Source organism: Notamacropus eugenii, chromosome 3, assembly GCF_028372415.1.
Source record: "Notamacropus eugenii isolate mMacEug1 chromosome 3, mMacEug1.pri_v2, whole genome shotgun sequence".
Lineage (NCBI taxonomy): Eukaryota > Metazoa > Chordata > Mammalia > Diprotodontia > Macropodidae > Notamacropus > Notamacropus eugenii.
In genome coordinates, this window is record NC_092874.1 from 89,441,796 (window position 1) to 89,463,611 (window position 21,816).

Here is a 21,816-nt window from a genome sequence, read left to right on the forward strand (position 1 = left end):
TTCCTTCCCATGCTCTATGACCAGCCAAACTGGTCTTGCTTCGGCTCTTCTCACACAACACTCCATCTCTGGCTTCCATGCCTTTGCTGTAGGTCAATCTCTAAGAACGGAATGCACTCTCTCCTTACCTCAGTCTCACAATTCCCTTTCTTCCTTTAAGATGCAGATTAAGTACCATCTTCTTCAAAAAGCATTTCCAGATCCCCACCCCTCCCATCCATTAGTGCCCTCCCTCTCAAAATATTTTGTATTTAACAACTTTGCATGTAATTATTCACTGAATATTTGTGCAGTGTATGTAAGCATATTGTCACTTCTACACACTAAAACAGTTTACATGAACATAAGGAACTACAGAGAACACATTAACATGTATATAATCAACACTTCATTTGTATGTGAACTTCTATTAAGCATTAGAACACAAACTGCCAGGGGCCATAAAATTAATCAACATATAGCATCTGAATATGAAAATTTTTTAAGTACCTGTCCCAGTCATCATCCCCAGTTCTTCTTCTCCAAGACCGTTCTGCACCAGGCTTATCAAACTGATCAAAGTCGTCATCTGCAAAGAAGACTTCATTAAAAATAGTTCTTACTAGAATAAAACAGACATATAATACAAAACAATTCTAATACAAATAATTAAGAATTCTGTAAATCTATTAAAAAGTTCATCATGAACTCTTTACTTTTCAGTTGAATATGTACAAATATAAGTTTTTTTAACTAATGGGCAATAACTAAGGCATCCAGTCCTATGAGGGGAAATCAATTCTTTATTAAGCATCATTAGGTATCAATATCAATAAGTATAGGCAATGACTAGAGAAAAGCATACTATGTAAAGAAAAACATAGAAGAAAAAAACATAGGAAAATAAAGTACAATGAAAAGAACAGCATGCTTAAAGTCATAAGACCCAAGTTTAAGTCTTAGCTTAACTAGTTATCTTATGTGACCTATTTTTCCCGTCTGAGCCTCAATTTCCTCATCTATAAAATATGGATAATTGTAATTATACCACCTATCTCAGAGTTATTAGAATCAAATGAGAATATATGGAGAACACTTTCTAAACTGTAGAAGTGATATAAAACCTAAACTATTTCTTCTTTTCTAAATAAATAAAACTTACATACAATTATTTATAGACCTTTGTAATATTTATAATTTATAATCAAATTTTAAAAATACATTATTAAAACAATCTCTATTAACTAAAAACAAACATAACAGGGAATTTAAAATCCATACTGCTTGGAAAATAAAACAAAGTATAGTTTTTATGTAGGATCACTAGCAGCAGACATCATTCCCTGAGGGGGCCCCTCAGGTTAGTTTAGCTAAAATAGGAGTCAGACCAAGAAATAAGGAAAAAATACCTTGGGTTTGTCAATAATGTAGAGTGAACTTGGAACAAGACACAATCAAGTTCTGTAATTTCTCTCATTTCACAACACCCAAAATGTGAAGGAATGAAACAAGCATTTATTAATGCCTAGTATGGGCAGCATCTTTACAAATATCTCATTTGAGCCTCACAACAATTCTGGGAAGTTGGTGTTATTATCCCCATTTTTTTACTGATGAAGAAAGTGAGTTAAACAGAAGTTAAATGATTTGCCCAGTATCACACAGCTAATATGTGCCTGAGGCCACATTTGAACTTGAGTCTTCCTGAGTTCAGGTACAGCATTCAATCCACTACACTAGCTGAATTAAGTAATTGGAAGTCACTGATGGAAGGAGCTCAAGAACAGCAAAGTTTAGCTTGAACTCAACACAATGAGAGAAACTAGAAGGAGAAGTTAATAGCCACAGAATAATAATGATAATAATAATATCTATAAGACTGTTCTTAAGTCTATCTTATTTTCAATATGCACCCTATCACCAAAATTTGCTTACCTTCCTGCTATCTACTTGTTTTTTCTCTGCTGATTACAAACACACCCAAGAAGAAACAAAACAAAAGGTGGAATCCAGGGCCTCAGACTCAAAATTGGGGACTTTTCCCACCATCCCACACTTCTTCACTTCACTTCTATTCCAGGAGCAATTTCTTCATCCTCAACTGTTGACTTGTAGCAATGTTAGACTGGCCACAAAAGACAAATGTATTGCAGAATTCTCTCTACTTCCACCTTCCAAAATGAGAACACACGCGCACACACACACACACACACACACACACACGCATGCACGCACACACACATTATTTTTAAGTGAATATGAAGCTTACAAGAAATTCCAAACTGACATCCATTCATTCAATCACAGCAATGAGACCTGACTTCTGTTTGTTCTTTTTCTACTTAAGAAAAAAATTACATAGCTTGAAAAAATACAAAACTGGGTTTCTTATTCTAGGATGCCATGAGGTCTTTGTTGTTCGAGTGTCACATAGTCATTGAAACTGGATAAACTGAATTTAAAAAGATAGTCAGATTTCTCTCCTTTCAGTCATTTTGACAAAGAAAGTTTTCTCTCTCAACCATAAAAAAAGCTATTCCAACATTTTCAAATTGTCTTTGAAGGTAGCACAGAAACATGAGGTAACGTGAGATTCTTCTAAATTCAAACTGGTGACCATCCAATCCATTGTAGCCTTAATTCTTGATAGCTATACTTTGACACAGTATATTGAAGAGATCAAAAAGAACAGCAAGGAAGATCTTTCAAAAGGCTTTGGAAAATCCTCCCACTCTAACCTGCTTTTAGGATTTTGTTTAAAGGGTGAAGAATCATACTAAGAAGGTGAATATGCCTGGATCACTTACTCAAAGAAGAGTATAAAAGAATTTCTAAATCGGGTCCTACTTGGGGGCTTCTCATACAACACAGGTGTTTCTGTTTGGTTTGCCCTGTTTTAATTATTTCAGTAAAACAAAACTACATCTAACTTGGGCATTCAAACCCCTTCAGTGAACAAAACTGAAAAATCCAGTTCTATAGTATCTTTTTCCATAAGCATCATCTAAAGTATCTTTTAAAAAAAGATTCATGTCTAAGTATCTACATAAACACTAGCTCAGGAGCAAACAACTTACGACACTTTTCTACTCCTAATTATATATATACTTCCTTCTTTTTCTATCCCTGTTCATTTTTTCCCAATCCATTCTTTTTCCTCTGCCTTTTAGATCTATGTGTCACAGATTTTCCAGGAGTGCACAAGGACACTGCTTAACACACTGGCAATCAAGATTAAAGAGACTGAGGACCTCTGAGCTAAACGGAGGTTCTAAGGATGAAAGAGCTGGCTTTGAGGGGAGGGAAAATAGAAAAGAAAACCACCAAGAATTGCAATCAATATAACTGCCAAGACAAAGGTCACCAAGGATGTAGCAAAGGATCCAAACAGCAACTGCGTATGACTAAATTACTTCAGAAGATGAACTGCTGCTTTCACTTTTAGAAAAAGGTGACTGGGAGAGGGTAGGGGTAGGGCTTAGATCCTGATGGAAACATTAAATGTCGAAAATGTTGCAAAAATAGTTAAAACTACAAAAGCATAAAAAGAATGGCTGACAATTATTGTTAAATTTAGCTCTGACAAGGGTAAAAATTAGAGAAAATAGCCACTAAAAACAAAGTACTAGATACTTTTTGCAGTGCTAATATTAAGGGATAAGAAATAATCAAATTATAGGCTTTTTATGTTATATTACCAGGCATTCATTGTATATTTTTATACATACTTACACATACACACATCTAAGGAGAGAAAAATATGATCTGCCAAACATCTCACTGAATTCATGCTATAAAGCATGCACTTTATATAGAGTATACTCATGTACCATAAAGATATATAACCTGTGAATTCCAGACAGATTTCAAGGAGGATTTTCTAGGACTGTAAGAGGTTGAATTAAATTTAACCAAATAGGGTATAAATACATAGAACTTATAACCTCAAATGGCATGCTAACTTAAAAAAAATCTTCAAGAAAAGTTTAGATAAATTGATAGGCAAGAGAAGGAGGGGGCAGAATTGTGATTCCATAGTTTTGGAGAATTCTTGGTGCGATTTTAAGATAAATAAATTAATGGAAATTGGAACTATTTGGTAAAGGCCAAATAAGAGGGCTCTGCTTCTAGCCTGGCCCACCACAGAAATCACTGAGGGGGAGCAACCCTTGTGAAAGGGCTAGCCATGACTGCTACCACCAACACCACTATCACTGCTAACCAGGAAAAGTCCATGAGTCCTGTGGGTAATAGTGTCCCTGAGACCATCAGTCCTTCCAGTCCTGGCCCTGAAGCCATCAGTCATCATCTTGGTGAGCAACCTTTGTGAAGAAAATACTACCTGGAAGCAAGTTGCCTCTGCAGGTGCTAGAGCACCTAGGGCACCACCCTCCTTTCCCTCAATTACCAAAGCTACAGAAGAACCAGAAAGTAAAGTTCTCACCACTAATGTCCTTTCCTAGGTTCCAACAAATGATTCAGCACCAGAAACTGATATGATTTTATCACAGGAAGTGACATTAAAGGAGATGCATTCCTCTTCTGCTGCTGCACACTAAGATCAGGGGACCTCTTTCCATCTGACTTGCAGCTGAAACCTTCTCTAAGTGTTATCTCCTCCATGAGAATATGAACTCCTTGAGAACACACTGTCTTGCTTTTTGATTTGTATCCCCAGTGCTATTTGCATGTACTAAGTAAATAATTTTTCCATTCATTCCCATATAAAGTGTTTCTTAGTAATGCTGTATGACACAAAATGTTGTAATAGAATAATCACTGATCTATGGCATTTATATTTGGCCTCAAGTAATGCTGTCATATCATCTCTTTCAATATGGTATAGTGGAAAGAAAACTGAATTTGGAGTCAGAAGATATGTGTTCAAATCCCAGCTTTACTTCTCACTAGTTTTGTGTGACCCTGAACAGGTGACAATCTCTCAGGGCTTTACTTTTCTCATTCATAAAATAACAATACTGAATTAGATTGTCTCTTACATCAACAAAGATCAGTAGGCTTTGATGCTAGTTAAAAATGAAAAGATTAAGCTTCCATACTGCAGCTATTGCTATACCACTATACCTTAAATCCCTTTACTACCTAAAACTCCAGAAGTTACAAGTAAAGTTGAATGTCATCTAATACAAACTCTTCATTCTACAGGCAAAGCACCCAAACCTATCTTTATGCATTATTGATGAAAATAGGTTGAGAATATTACTAAGTGTACTAAAATTACCATTTAAAGTGAATTTTCTGAGTCAAGAAAAAAATTGCAGAAAGGATCCCTTTATCATGTTACTTAAAAACAAACTTTAATTCTCCTGTCACCAGCCTCCAGGGCCACCTCCAAACAAATCAGTGATTGCCTGGACAAAATCTACCTTAAATATATATTTTTCTGGAATGTTACCTTGTTAATTTGATGAGTTCTTTATGTAAATCATTAATAATGACACTCTTTCTAAAGTCCGTAGGTGCTCATTTTTAAAATTTCTTAGAGATAAGTTCATTCATTCAACAATTAAGTGCCTACTATGCGGTACAGAGGTTATTGGCCCAAAAATGGAACATTCCCTGCTCTTAAGGAGTTTAAAATCCAATGGGGAGGTAAGGGGAGGAGATAGGAGGGTTTTAACATATGTAAAAAACAATATGTACAAAGTAATTTGGGTTATGGAACTAGCAACCAGAAGAATAAGGAAAAGCCACAGGTAAGAAAAGGGGCTTGAACTGAGCTCCTTCTCTGAAGGAAGCTGGAGTTTCCAAGAACCAGAAATGAGGAGGGAAAAGAGTTCAGGCATGAAAAGCAGTCTGTGAAAACACAGACACAGGAGATAAAATATGAATGGAAGACAGCAAGTAGTTTGGCTCAAACGCAGAGCCTATGAACTGTAGTAATATACAATAAGTGTAGAAAGTGTGTGACTGGAGGCAGATTGGTGAAAGAATCCAAACAGAGGAATCTGTACTTGGCCTAGAGTCAATAGAGTCAGCCACTGAAGCTTTTAAAGCAAGGGCATCTGTACAGGTTAATAGATTGGAGAAGGGAAGGACTTGAAGCTGGCAGAAGGTTTGTAGGTTCCTGCAAGAGTTTGGGTAAAAAGTTTTAAGAAATTTAATTAGGGAAGTGGTTACAAACAGAGAAAGCAAAACTCACTTTTGAGGTTTAAGGGAAGCAAGTAAGGATTACAGAAAGGAAGAATAATCTGTGTAAATATTGCAACAAGTCCAGTATAACATAAACTCCATAAGGGCTGGAACAATTCCCTTTTTGTCTATATCCTCAGTACTCAGCACAGTGCTTCACACAAAGGCAGCAACATATAAATGTTTATTAAACTGAATTGATGGTTACCATTTCTATTTCTATAAATGTAAGTACCACTCACCTAACCCAGATCCTGGATATTGGCTAATCTAAGGATGCTCACAGTACAATTAATAATTTCCCCTAAATTGTTTTGCTAATAAGAGAGTATTATGGGTTCCTAAGTTGAAAGTTTACAGGTAAACAAATTTCAAGGTGTGTTATACTCAAAATGAATGCTTCAAGAAGAGTATTAAACTAGATAATAACTGAGATTCCTTCAAACAGCTGGATTATGTGATTCAACTACAAAGTTGCAACTCAGCAGGGAATCACTTGAAAAAAACCAAGCGGAGCCTAGATAAAGAAAACATGCTGCAAACAACAGTGACACACATCACCACCCACATACATTCCTCCCCATTCTCTAGGAGCAGAACACACCTGTCTATAAGCTACAAACCTGAGCCATCAAGTCCGCTTACACAGATGCCAACTGCCACACATGGTTTAAAAAGTGAAAAAGAGAATCCCTGTTTATGCCTCACTACTGGTAAAATAAAGACATACCCTCCACTCCTGCTCTGTCCATGAATGAAGTTTCAATAACAAAGGTATGTGACCAATTCTCCACAACAGAAGTACCATGTACAACTTGAAAAATGACAAGGATTTACAAATCTTCACTATAGACAGAATATGAAAAAAACTGGAAAAGCATATCAAAGTGTTAATAGTTTGTAGTGAAGAGGAAAAAGTCTTTAACTTTAGGTTTTAGATTCCAGTTCTGCCCTGAAATCTGTGACAGGTCAAAATTCTTATGTTATCAGTTTCAAACCCCTTTAAGAAAAGATGTGATATAACGCTTTCAAATGCTGATCAAAAAGCATGCCATCTCTTTAAACAACTTGAAAATTGTAATTTAAACACAGAGATTGGGAATGCAGTCAAATCCAAAGCAAAGTTATCAACTTTGCTACTACAGTGGACTGACTGATGAGCACTGCCTTCTCACACCTGTGCTGACTTTTTTACTTCCCAAGGCGGTCTCCTTGATCTTTTCACCTTACGTGACAATCAATGAAGAATATGTGCTATCCATTGATTACTCCTTCATACAGGACAGACCCACTTTCTTTCTCCGGGCATAAAGTCCTCCAATGACATATTTATTCCACTTCTCTTGTGCTATTCTGTGTAACATGCTGCAACCTATTTAATCTATGTACCTCCCCACTACACTAACAGTAAGCCATAACTTTAACTCTTAAATTCCATGAATCACAACCATACAGTCTCACTGAAAAGATGGATCTTTGTTTCGCAGAAAATTTTCAGGTCAATAAAAACAACTTATCCAAAAGGCAACCCCACCTGTGCTCCCCACCCCCTCAATTCTGGGCCTAGCTCAGCTCATTGTCCATCTGATGTGTCTATCCAATAAGTACTCTTTGTCCACTTGGTTTTTCCTGTGAAGATTTAGGTAAAGCTCCTGACAAAAGATCTTATTTAGGAAATTCTGCAATGTTCCAAGGCTTAACATAATCAGCATAATATCATCCACAATCAGGCTGTTTGGAACAACCAACCATCAACAGGGAATCTTACTTTAATTTCGATTTTGCTTTGGACACCCTCCATGATTACAGAAATCACCTCTGTCTTCCTGTTTACTCCTTTACTTAAGGGTCAAAATTCTCTCCGATGTTCTAATTTTAAAGAAGCTTGCATGATTTTAACATATATGGGAAACAACTTGCTGGATAAGTTTTTTAAGGATACATTAACAAATAAAGTATTTCCTTAAAAATGTTAACCAGCAATAAGTACAGTGGAATCTTGTATGCTTTATATCCTTCAATTAATTGTATAATTATAAAAATGTAGGGGTTTTTTGTAGAATATTAACCATTTCCTTTTCAAACTTTTACCAATATACTTCAGAAGTTTCTCAAAGCCTTTATAGAGCTAGAGTAGCAGGCATATGGGTCCAAGAGTTATTTATATTTTCTCAGATACTCTTTATTGGCAATGATAAATCCCATATTTTTTCCAAGCATTCATTACCTTCTCCTTTCTCCTACATTTCAAAATTGAGCTCTCAATACCCTTAAAGTTGTGTTTTCTCCTCAAAGTATGCTTGGTCTAGTGAAATTATTCTTCCCATCTTGATTTTCTTTAGTACTATTTCTACTTCTGTTGCGTACATCCAGGACTGCAAAGCCAAGAGTCAGATAGAGTGGCTCTGCTACCTCAGATGGATAAATGAGTTTGTAATAGAGATCTTTATAGTTCTTTTCAAATTTTTTTTGGTTTGTTCAATGTCATCATAGCAAATTTAGCACAAGAATGCAGATAGTATTTGAATTTTTTTAGATTTATATGTGACCAATGTAATAAAAACAAAAGGGCTTTTTTTTTCCTTTTTAGGCAAAAAAAGAGGATCAAAGAAGGAATTTGGATTGGTGTGGATAAGATTAATGACAGGGAGAAGTTGAAATTACTCTTTTCTTACTTAACTTCTACTTTTTATAGCAAAGAGATCTCCCCAGAAACTACAAAACCAAAATACTAAACAGATAACAGATACAAAAAATAAATAAAGAATCAGTAAAAAAGCACTTAACTGCCCTGGATGAATTCAAGTCAACTGGCCCAGAAGAACTACATCCTCAGGAACTGACAGACATTACTGCTGAGCACTGTTAATAATATTTGAAAGACCATGGAAAGTAAGAGAGGTACGGTAAGTCTGGAGAAAGGCAAATATATTATTAATTTTCAAAAAAGAGAAAAGAACAAAGTTTTTAAATATAAGTCAGAGTATGAATGGGGAAAGTGCATAAGCATGAGATACAGGAAACATGGTTAGAGAGCAGTTCTGAAAAGTATTTATTTGTTTTAGTTTACTAAAATTTTAATATAAGTCAGCAGGGTGATATAGCAGCTTAAATGTAGTCCTGGCTGAATTAAGGGAGTCATAGCTTCCAGGAATAAGGAGGCGATCCCTGAACTCTGTCTTCATCAGCCCTCCTCTGGGATATTGTGTTCAATTCTGTGTACCACAGTTTCAGTTTGGATAATCTCCAGAGGAGGGTAACCAGACTGGTGGATCACCTTGAGTTCATGTCATAAAATGGAAAGAAACTGGGGATGTTGAACCTGGAGTAAAACTTTAGGAAAGACATGACAGATGTCTTCAAGTGTTTGCAGGACTTTCATATGAAGAGGGATTAGATCTGCTCCATTTGGCAGAAACAGAGGCAATAAGTACAAACTGCAAACATTTTACTGTTAATTGGGGAAAAACTTTCTAACAATCAGAGGTGTCCAAGAGTAGAATGGGCTGCCTTGAGTGGTGGTGGATTCCCCCTTCCTGGAAGTCTTCAAGCAGAGGTTATATAACCATTTGTTATAGACAGAGGAGGGATTCTATTTACATATGGGTTGGTCTACATGGTCACCAAGACTCCTTCCAACTCTTACATTCAGTGCTAATAGTCAGAAATAGGAATGTTTGGACAACGAATAAAATTCTACTAAGCAAAATTGCACACAACCATAGGATTCACATGCAAATGTTCCCAAAGAACAATGTTCAAAAACTGTACATATGTTTAAAGACACCCATCAATTCGTTGTCAAAAAAGTAGGATCTACATAACCAAGCACTGAAAGATGGGAGAGCGCAGTGATCAAAGGGGGTCTGTGAAGGTTCTGATAAAAGACATTTATTTAACTTGGATATACTTATGACTTCTCTTCCTAGGAAATAAAGAAATTCTAGATGTAATTTTATTTTATTTTCATCGAATGCCTGTGAGATAGGGAGAAACAGGTATTATTACATGTGAGAAAATAGAAACTAAACAACCTGTTCCAGAAACACACAAGCAGTGGTAGAAGCCAAAGCCCTTGAACCTTAGCAGATAAGCTAGCATGGCAGGGTTTGGGGTCTGAATATTCCTATTGGAGCCCCAGGTAGGTGGCAATGAGTCAGTCACTTAACTTTCCTGAAGCTCAGATTCTTCATCTTCTTATAAAATGGAGATTATAATACTTGCACTGTCTACCTTACAGGGTCACTGAATGAAGGCAAACAAGAATGAAAGAAACAGCATGTGTTAAAGCTTATCTACACAGTTTTTGTAATCCAGTCACGTAAATAAAAGCTTTTTTTATGTGCATCCATATTTAAAGCTTCGTTCAATATTAATGATCAAAGTATTATCCCTATTGTTACATCTTTTAAGGAATCTTATATAATTTTGGCATACACATGATAAGTATCTTGTTAGCAAATTACCTGAAAGGTCATATTCTGCACTATTAAATCAAATGTTTTCTTATCATCAACAAACAACAATTATAGTGCGATTTTTTTTATACTTCCTACATCTTTCAGTCAGTCATATGATGGCAAAGAAGGATGGGACAGTCTTTGCACAGCTAGAGGGAATATCCACATTGATGACATCCCAGATTCATTTAAGTAGCTTTATTATATCTACATAACATATATACATATATGTACACATACACATAGACATATGCATGTATGTGTATGTGTGTACTGTGTGTGTGTGTATATATACATATATAGAGATTCGATTAAATTCAACATTTATTAATGCCTAATAGGTGAATGGCACTGTGCTAAGGGAAGGGAGGGAAGAAAAAAACAAAGAACCCTGGCCTTACGCTTACCTTCAGCTTCTACTGAAGGTTACAACAGATAAATAAAAAGAAAATTTGAGAAAGGAAAATGAGCACTAATGACTTGGGAGAAGGAAGCCCAGGAAAGGTTTTATAGTTGAATTAGTGGTACCTGAGCAATACAAGATAAGGATTCTGGGAGGTAAAAGTGAAGAGGCAGCTAGCTAGGTGATATAATAGATGAAAGTACAGGACTTGGATTCAGGAAGAGCTGAGTTCAAATATGGCCTCAGGCACTTAGTAGTGACCTGAAACTGAGCAAGTCACTTAACAGCTATCTGCCTCGATTTCTTCATCTGTATAACGGGGTTAATAATATATCCCAAGGTTGTTTGCAAACCTTTATTAAAGTGGTATATAAATACTAGCTAATATTATTATCATTAGGAGGAGAAAGAGGGAGAAGAAGAGGAGGTGGTGGTGGTAGTGGTAGTAATACAGTAAAACCCTTCCATAAAGCCAGATAGCAGGAAGAACCACCCTTGACGACATTATCCCAACTTGCCTTCTCTCTTTGCCCAGGCTGTTTACCTACTCACAGGCCTTGAATGAAATGGGAGTCAAGAAATCTATTGCTTCTGGTAAGATGGAGGATGACTACACCGTCACCACCTCCTAAGATCCTCCAGGCCTTCTTTCTGCCCTGCTTCTATGCTCTGTCATCTTAACTTCCTAAGTAAACTATGGACCATGCAATTCACCACTGTTTCCCTAAAACTTGCAGGTTTTTTCACCTCCATGGTGGCTAAAGCTTCTTTTATGCACTGACTCCTGAAGTGGGAGTTCCTTGAGATCAGGGCATTTAGCATGGTGCATGCATATGGTAAGCACTTTACAAATGCTTTTGCATTCATTTATTCACTCATTCATTCATATTTGGATAAGGTACATTGATTGATGTGTGTAATATGTTTTTGTGGATTAATTTAGGAAACCATGTCTCTACCCAGCTACAATTATTACTCAGGTGAGATACTATATGTAAATCATTTACACAAGCCTTAAAGCATATATAATTTACCTATTACCAGCTATCCTACCACTTTCCAAGGCAATAAAAAGCTGGTTTTTGAATTCCAAAATATCTAGAAAACAATCACTCCTAAACTGGGAACTATCTGTACCAAGAACAGCTATTTAGTTGGATTAAAAGTGAATTTTTCTAAGTATTTTCCCATTCTTTATTCTTCAAATATTAAGCAAAATCACATGAAAACTGGGTAATAAATTTTCATGCTAGCATTAATATATTAACATTACACTAAATCATCATTTCAATACTTGTTGCCATCTAAAGCATTTGTTGTTCTTAGGGTCTTTTACATCCCTAGGAGCTACACTCTGACAAGCTTAGCCCACCCCCATATCTTTGAACCTTAACAACCTTAACAATTTTGTTGCTAAAACAGAACATCTTTAGCATCAACAGTTTTAAATGAGATCTATGTTAACAGATCAAGGGCTATAAAAAAAAATAACTCCTTTGAACATGAAGTTCTGCTCTCTAACCCCAAAACAGGTACAGATAAAAGGAAAATATTAAATACTTCAGAATTCATTCTGAGTGCAACTCTGTAGTAATCATGCTTTTCTAGAGCAAACTATTGACTGCTTTAATAGAAATGAAAGATAACATGTAGATGAATTAAAATGTGGGCTCTAGTGCCACATTTGTGAAAAAATGTTTCTATGCAACCCATTGATACAGCCATTGCCAGTCTACGGAGGCCTGATCATTCAAATGTTCAAACTTGGATCCGTTTCATATACTTTTTATAACACAAATTGGTTTTCAGTTATAAGTGGGTAACAAATGAAGAATGAATCATACAGTTTAAGAAGATACACACATAAATAGCATAAATGCACTATTACATGACAAGTCTGTCAGAGAATTGCAAAACAAAATGCTAAGAGGGATTGGAAGAAGAATATTGAGAAGCCAGGGATAAAAATCAAGGAAAACTTCAACGAATCTACAAACAATTATTAAACACCTGATATGTTCCTGGTACTGAACTAATAAGCGCTGAGGATATAAATACAAAGAATGAAACAATTTCTATTCTCAAGGAACTTGTATTTTAAGTCTTTAACAGCTGGGTAGAAAATCAATTAAGTGAAGATGGGAAAGGAAGGAATTCCTGGCACAGACAGTAGTTACATGAAAAAAGGAGATGTTTAAAAATGAAGGAAATAACAGAATTTAGATGGAATGTAGAGTATGGCAAGGGAATATGCTAGTTCCAAACTGTAAGAGGCTTTGTATGTCAGAGGAGTTTGAACTTTACATGACAGGAAAATAAAGAACCACTACTTCAGACTGTTGAGCAGAGGAATAACTTGACTACATCTGTACATTAAAAATGATTATTCTGTCAATAGCATGAAGGTGGATTAGAGATCACTTACTACCTGTATGACCTGGAGAAAATCACTCAATCTATCTGTACTCAGTTTCCACATCTTGCAATGAACATATAAGATTAAACAACCAGCACTGAATCTAAATGCCTATGATCTTACCCGTATGAAAACTTGGGAAGAAAGTGGCAGTGGCAAGAGTTGGTAAAGAGTTATTTCAAAACCAATGTTTGGAAAACCTTCAAAATAAAGCTACTTTTTGAAAAACTTTTTTTTTTGACAAAAACTACTAGGAAAATTAGAAAATGGTTCTTCAGAAATTAGGTTTGAGTCAACATCTCCTACCACATGTTACAATAAGCTCAAAATGGATAAACAACTAAAATATAAAAGGCTGACATTATTTTAAAAATTAGATCAGATCATGGACCTTTCACAGTTATTGCAAGGAGTAAACTTCTTAAGCAAATAGAAAACAGAGGCAATTTATAAAAGATAAAATAGATAATTCTGATTACATGAAACTGAAAAGATTTTTAATGATCAGTTGTTTTGAGTTGTATCCCACTCTTCATGACTCTATTTCAGGTTTTCTTGGCAGAGATACTGGAGTGGTAAGCCGTTTTCTTCTCCAGCTCATTCTATAAGAAGAAACTTAGGCAAACAGGGTTAAATGATTTGCTCAGGGTCACACAGCTAGGAAGTAGCTGAGGCCAAATTTGAACTCAGGAAGATATCTCCCTAACTCCAGGCCCTGTATAAAAAAGATTTTGCACTAACAAAATCAGTGCAACTATAATAAGAGAAGCTGTCAAGTGAAAATAAAATCTTTGCATTAAATATGTCTATTAAAAATCTGAAATCCAAGCTACAGAACCCAAATATATAAGACAAAAAGCCATTCACAAATGGATAAGTAGTGAAAGGATATGAACAACAGTTTACAAAATAAGAATTATAAACCATTCACAAACATGAAATTGCTAGCCCAAATACTAATAAGAAACGTAAATCTAAACAACCCTGAGATTTTCCCTTTCTCAAGAAAATGAAGATGACAAAAGCTGAAAATAGTCAACGTTGGAGAAAATGTAGACAGACACTAATACACTGCTGGAGGAGTTGTGGGTTGGTCTTACAAAAACTCAAAGACAAAAAGAAAGGCTCCATATACACCAAAATACTAACAGTTTTTGCGGGGGCAAGGAGCTGAAAACAAAGTAGATGCCCTGATGTGGGAGATAGCTAAACAAATTAGGATAAATGAATATGGAGAATGTTACTGAACAATATGTAAGAAACCAGGAATATGAAAAATTCAGATGCACAGATTTATGTGAAATGATGCAAAGTTAAAAACCAAGAAAATAATATACACAACCGTACAAATATGAAAAGAATCCTCCCTTATCCTCACAAAACTGATAACTGTGCAAATTATATCAACCAAGTTTGGCCCATAGAGATGAGAAAATATACCTCACTTCCCTTCCTCCAACTGCTTTTCCAAATCTAACTTTTCAAATCTTTGTTAAAAAGAATAGCTCACTTGATAGGGAAGAAGGGGAAGGATCAATTCAGAAAAGAATATGAAATAAAAATGAAGATATCAACATAATTTTATTTTTAAAGAAGCTATTGCATTAGCCCTAAACAATGGGAAAAGAGAAAAGGAGACAAAAGTAAGAATCAATTATCTCATCTGTAAAATGAGGGGATGGTCCCTTCCAGTTACAAGTGATCTCTCTGTTAAATGATCTTTAGTTAAAATTCTTTAACATTATCTTAACACAGCTCACAATACACAAACAAAACTCAGTTACTAATCTATTTTCTCAAGTTATTATCTGTGATCTATTGCATTTAATTTTGTCAGGCCTAAGTATTCTTTCACACAGCTATAGGTAGAAATAGTTCTTTGCTTCCTTCAAGTACAGAGTACTTGAGAAATTAAGAATAAAATCAAAAGTGGATGAAAAATCAAAAGGCAGTCAGGTTTCAAGAATGCACAACTATGGACATTACTAAACGCCATTCATTCTCTTTTAACCCTGTCACTCTAAATAACTAAGCAAGCCTCACTGTGTTACGGTCCTCATGAAGTGCTCCTTAGAGGCTAGCTACTTTTCTCATTTAGCTTAACCAACATGAAGCACTGATTAATACAAGGTACAAACTACACATTCAAAAGTAGAAAAACTACTCCTTTGTATACTACGCAATCTAGTTCATTTCAAAATAATGAGATTTTGGAGAGCTGTATAATCACTCTATGAAACTCGAAGATGTTTTTTTTTTACCCTACTACATCAAAAACATGAATTCACTGCAGTTGGTATTCCCTCCATAAGCTCAGACAACCAATCCTTTCTATCTAAGTAGAACATCTTTAGGGATTATGATGGCCAAAAAATTACCCAGAAGCCAACCTGATGAAGCACTTCTCTGACTTTATTCTATAATAATATCCTGGGAGAGCTTTAGGATTATTTGTCCCTAATGTGATCCTCCCAGTTAAATCTGAGCTTAGAAAGCAAAGAAACAAGTCTGTGAACACTGTGCCTAAAGTAAAAACAAACACTTTTGATTTTACTTGTACTTTAATAGCACAGCGTTAGAAAATGGGCTTTAGAGGAGTACTGGCTCTTTGTCAAAGACTGGGGCTCCGGATAACGAAGGAAAAAATAGGAAAAGACTTGACTGTTGTAATTTAATTTGAATTGTAATTTCAGGAGCTATACGTAAAGACTTCCATGAACTCCTGCAAAGTGAAGTGTGTGGAAGAGAGAGAACACTCTACAACTAACAGCAATACTGTAAAGATGATCAACTGTGAAAGACTTAGTTAGCTACTCTGTTCAATACAATGATCCAAGACAATTCCAAAGGATCCATGAAGAAATATGCTATATCCACCTCCAGAGAGAGAAATGATGAAGTATGAAGCACACTTGTTTAATTTTTTTCTTGCTTTTTTTTGTCTATATTGTCTTTTGCAAGATGGCTAATATAGAAATATGTTCTGTGTGAGTTCATATATATCACCAATATCAAATTACTTGACTTCTCAAGGGGTGGGAAGGGTTGGAAGGAAAAGAAAAAATTTGAAACTTAAAAATGTTTTAAATGATTGTTAAAAATTTTTTACACGTAATTGGGAAATGTTTAAGGAAATATATAAAAATACAATTTTACAAAAGAGTTGTCCATAAGAGAATACAGAAATTCATATTGAATGAGGATATTCCTAAGAAGTACCCCCCCCATGAGGAAAGTGCATGGGCTTTGTGACACCTATTTTGACTGCTAAGAGGTCTCTTTTTGTTTCCTTTTATCATAGGATCACGGGTCAAGAACTGAAATGGACCTTGGAGGTCAGGTAGTCTAAGCTCTCATTCTCGAGGAAGGTTATATAAATCACACAGATAAGAAAGAGAAGAGGTAAGATTTGAGCACAGTTCTTCTGTCTCCAGATCAGCATGCTTTCCCTTAAACCACATTATCTACTCCAAGTTCTCAAAAAAGTCCTAGATCCTTGAGTTTACTAAGTTACTTCTTGTTAAAATATAGGAATTTCCCTGATTTATCACTACTTCAATAGAAACATATGTCAACAATCTGGAACTCAGCAGCAGCATAAACCCATAGGGATACATCTACGCATTTAAAAACAAAAGTCCTTAAAAAGCATAACATTCACACACCATTGACAGACATCCACAAAAAGGAAATGAAAAAAGAAACAAAAACAAATGCCCAAACATCTGTAAAAACTAATGTACTTTAAAAAAAAAAAGCAGTTTTGGGTGTAGGAGAAATCACACTTATTTTCAAGACCTACTATAGATCTTTCAACTCACATCCTGAATCATGCGATTTCATATGTAAAATAAAAAAAGAAAATTAGCGTATCAAAAGAGACCAAAAAAGCTACCATATATTTCTACATCCACCTTTTTTATCATTCCATGTCAGAATATAAACTTTATTGTGGATTAAAATGAGTCAAGAATTTCTACAAGAATAGTGGAATGAAAATTAATGACTAATTAACACATGAGTTCCTAAAGAACCTTTTTTCCATCGGTCCTCCGAAAACTGCTTTTGTTTATCGTACTGTGTCCCATTTCTCAAATTTTTTGAAAAAAAACTGTTTTTTTCAAGTATTACTTTTCCACGTGGAATGAGGGCAGAGGGGAGGGAGGGAGGGAGGGAGAGAATTTCAGCCAAACTGTTCAAAAGCTAATTTTGTCTTTCGACTTGTGTTTCACGGGGAAACATCTTACTAGGTTAATAAAAAAATGCAAACTGATAAAATTCCAATCAAAATACTCTCCTCCCACTCCACCCCCCCTTGGAGGGCACAGATAACTAAATATAAAGGGAAAAATCAGTTTCCATTCAAGAATGTGCCAAGGCAAAAAAATTCAAAAACGCACTGCCCTTGTTTTAAAGGGTTTTCCCTTTTTCCAAAGCATTCATACAAAACCTCAACCTTGCTCAAGCACCCGTGCTGCAGACTGGCAAGGGGGAGGCTGCCCTTGCTCAGGAACCTCAACAGTGGCTCCTATCGGCGCCAGGTTTCCCCAACGCTGTCCATTAGCACAAGCCTGGAGCTGACATCTCGGGCCTAAAGAAAGCGGGGGCGGGGGCGGGTGTTAGGGGCTCCCCGCCAGGCTGCTCCGCAACAATATCTCCGCAGCTCTCGCCCCAAACCGTGCCGACACGGGCCGCTCAGGCACAACTTCAGGGCCAAATCAGCAGGGGGTCGGGGGGGGTCTGAGGGGCGGGAGAAGGAGGAGCCGCTTCTCCTCCCCCCGAGTGACAATAGGGGACGGAGACGCTGCGGGGGCCCGGACAGACCAGGGGGAGGGAAGGCGCCAAAGGGCCCGCTCGGCCCCCTCAGGCCTCCGCCTTCCGGCGCCCCAGCCGCCATTCCCTGGCCTCCCCCGGGCCCGAGTGGGGCGACCTCACTCACCTCCGGCTCCGGTTCCCGCTCCTCCGCCCGCACCCAGGGCAGCCGCCATGGTGACTCCCGAGCTCGGCTCTCGGCCTCACCCCCACCAAACCAGCTGGCGGGGCCTGATCCCGGGCCGAGGGGAGGGTGAAAGGTGGGGAAGGGGCGACCCGAGGACCGGGGCAGGGTGGGAGGGGGAGGAGAGAGGAGAGGCCGGGGCGGTTCGTCGTCCACACCGGCCCCTTCTCCTCCGCAGGAAGAAAACAACAAACTATCCCAACATGGCCGCCGACTGCGCTCCCTCCGCCGCCGCGGTGCACTGCGGGATGGCGGCGGACCGCGGGGACCCGTCCCCGGGTTGGTTCCCGTGAGCACGTGCTTCTGAGCGTGAGACAGGAACCGCAGCCGATTCAATGCGCACGCGCGAGGGGCAATGGAAAGGTGCACGCGCCGGTGCGGCGCGCCGGAAAAAACTGGATCTCTCCGGGGCAGAGGGTGGGTTTGGCGGCAGAGGGGAAGCCGAGGGACTCCTTACAGCCGAGGCTGTTCGAACGCCCGGTAAACTGGAGGCGTCCCCCGAAGGCGGAAAAACAAGGGCGGCCGTCCGAGCCCCGCCCCCCAGCGTAGAAGAGTCTATCGTAAACTGCCTTGCGGCTTTGGCTTCCGTGCTTTACGGCGGGCACGTCGCTAGTGGTGATGGCGAGCTGGGTGGCCGGGGCGGATGGGGTGAGGAGGGGAAGTCGGCCTTCTCCCTGGTATCTTGGGGGAGGGGAGCGGAGGGCACCGCTCTCTTCTTCTGCCCTTCCCAGGTATGGGGTGGGGCACTTGGGGGTCGGGTGGAACTTTAAAAAGCGGCTTAGCCCCACGCTGTCGGGCACCTCGGCGTCACGCGTGGGGAGACCGAACCGCCCCGGCGCCTTGTGGGAATCTGGTCGGCGTGTCCGGCTTGTCAGGCCCGTGACGAGCCGAAGGCGCGAGCCAGGGCCAGACTCATTAATAGTAAGAACAGCCAACCTTGGCCTATTGCGGTGTCATCTCCTTTGAGCCTCCGGGGCGGCTCTTGGTGCTCAGGTGCTCTTTCTAGGCCCCACTTTACCGACGAGGAAACTGAGGCAGACAGGTGCAGGGACTGGCCCGGGGTCACGCAGCTAGTCAGCGCCTGAGGCTGAATCTTGAACCCGGGCCTTCCTGACTGCAGACGGGGTAAGCGTGTATGAAGTGGGTGCTGTGTGCTAGGGAGGACCTGTGCCAAGTGAGGGAGGGATGGGTAGCGGCAGGATGGGCCTTCCGAGGTGCCCTGCAGCTGAACCTGGTGAGCCACCTGCGTGGAGGAGGACCCGCCAGAGCTTGTGCTCCACTGGAGGAGTTGATGAAAACCAGGGATTGCCCCACGGCCGCAGTGAGACCCGGAATCGGGCCTTTGTGGGGCTTTCAGTAACAAAATCTACTTTAGGGAAAGATCTGGGCTGCGATGGGAGGTGAAGAGGTTGAGGAGTCAGTTAATGCTTAAGGTTAAAAGACCCGAGAAGACAGGCTAACTGCTGTGTGCAATGGCGAGACCCCCCACTCAAACTGACTACTCAGAGGAATCTCGGAGTATAAACAGAAAGTCCTTTGTTGGGTTCTTGCAAGAACCGGACTTCACCCCGCTCCAAGCAGACTGGAGGAGGGGAAGCATTGTACGGAAGCAGGTGCAACGTTATATAGCAGAAAACCACCATCCCTCCTCCCCCCCTTACCCTTTTGGTCAAGAGCCTGAGTGAGCAGTCATTATTTTCAGAAATAAGGAAATGGGAGTCAGCGAAACTGGGGAGGGGGCAAGGGGGCAACAGACGGTTTCAAAGTTTCCCCATATCATGATTTTTGATCAATTGAAACTCAGGCATTATGGCTACTTTACTTTAGACTTAGGTCCCTGAGAAGTCTTCACTGACTTATCACTTTCAATCCCTCCTTTTATTTTTTTATTCCTTTGAAGACTTCTCACGCCATTCCTGGTACATTTGCTCCACCAGGGAATTATCTTTGTCCACTCTAGCTTATCCCCTTCCTCCACGTTCACAGGGATCCACCTTTGTTCATGCAGAATCATGATGTTAATCTTGATAGTAATCATTTTTGATATGGCATTCTGCACTATTCTAGTAATTAACTGCATCATGCAAGGCAGGCAACAGGTAAGAGAATAATGCTGCTTAATGCAGGGAGCACAAACCACAGTATTTGTTCCCACCAGCTACCCCCAAGCCATGACCTCAAGGATGTATTGAAAGGAGAAGACCAAGTTTGGACGGGAACATGGGCAATCTTTAAAATTTCTGTTCCCACACCTAAATCCAATCAGTAAATACCTCCTCACATTCTTTCCATGAATTCTTCCCCTCATCTCTCCTCCTTTATATGAATATAGCGAGGCAGCAAAGTTGACCAAAGCATTGACAAATTACAAGGGGGCAGTTCCCTTGTTATAAGTACAAATACAGAGTTTCAAAATACAGACGTAGATAAATGAATTAATTATCCAGAGGTTCCATCTCATAGCAGTCTGGGGAGGAACATCATCTGAAGCAGTTTTCTGGTTTGAATGGTCCTTCAGGTCATCTTCAGCCCAGCGTCTCTGCATCTTCTTTGCTTTGTCTTGTAGAAATCCAGATGTCCACTCTCCTGCAAAACTAACCTTAATACCATTTTACAGGACCATTCCTAAGCTTTATATACTTATCACTCTTACAAAATCAAAATTGGAACTTTGGCCAATTGTCGTGTTTAAGAAATTCACTTTAGAACCTAGTTTTGTTTTTTACATTTTACATTACCCCATCAGGAAGATGAGATTTCACAGAGGAGTTAATAACAGGTTCCAGTACTTAACATAAATACAGTAAATAGTCATTTTTGACACAATGCATATCACATCATAAAACAATTCCAACTTCTGGTCATGTGATGCTTCTTCTAAAGCGTTTACAACATGAACCACAAACCATTTTTCTTTTAACACTAACCAACTGAGACAAAAATAATAATGATTATGTATGCTAATCTCACAAACCTTTCACCTGATTGTCTCTACACTTACTAAGAATTAAGGAACCCTAACTTATTGTCTTTGGTCTAAAGTTCTAATCCTAATAGCTTAATTTTAGACTTAACCTCAGATATTCCCCTGCCAACGATCTATCATTTAATAGGTCTGGTTACAAAACCTTTGATTAAAGAAAATTGCTACTAAGGGTAGGGACTTTGCAGGGAAACAGCATCTCCCTAACTTCATGTTATCTCCAGGCAGGAGCAGATTGTCAACTGGCATTCATCCAGGCTTAAAGTCTGCCAGGTGTCAGTGGGGAAACTGAGTCAGGAGAATCCTACCTCAGCCCAGGCTGAATAGCCACTCTCCCACCCTTCCCATGAGATCACCTTTTTTGCAGTTCATACCAGCATCTCTCAGGCCTACTAGCAACATGGATCAGAGGCTCAGACTGCCTTT

General features: G+C 38.7%; 1 protein-coding gene and 1 long non-coding RNA gene across 14 annotated transcripts in view; one reads left to right on the plus strand and one right to left on the minus strand.

The window, feature by feature from the left end:
• The window catches only part of LOC140532945 (uncharacterized), a 77,791-nt gene extending 73,951 nt beyond the window's left edge, over positions 1-3,840 (plus strand). For both annotated transcript variants that reach the window (XR_011976746.1, XR_011976747.1), the window contains exon 5: positions 3,150-3,840. This is a non-coding gene — a long non-coding RNA (uncharacterized lncRNA). The remainder of the gene's footprint in view (positions 1-3,149) is intronic.
• Positions 1-18,663, minus strand: part of RBM33 (RNA binding motif protein 33) — a 178,356-nt gene extending 159,693 nt beyond the window's left edge. For 10 of the 12 annotated variants that reach the window (XR_011976745.1, XM_072652112.1, XM_072652117.1 and 7 more), the window contains exons 1-2: positions 18,351-18,650; positions 490-568 (exon numbers count right to left, since the gene is read on the minus strand). Coding sequence is in view for 11 of the 12 variants with exons in the window: in XM_072652112.1 (XP_072508213.1) it covers positions 490-568; positions 18,351-18,399 (128 nt within the window). In the remaining variant the exon portion in view is untranslated. Of the gene's footprint in view, positions 1-489; positions 569-18,350 lie in introns of all 12 variants that reach the window. The other 2 variants (XM_072652119.1, XM_072652116.1) reach the window with 1 other exon arrangement.
• Between the last annotated feature and the right edge of the window lie 3,153 nt (positions 18,664-21,816).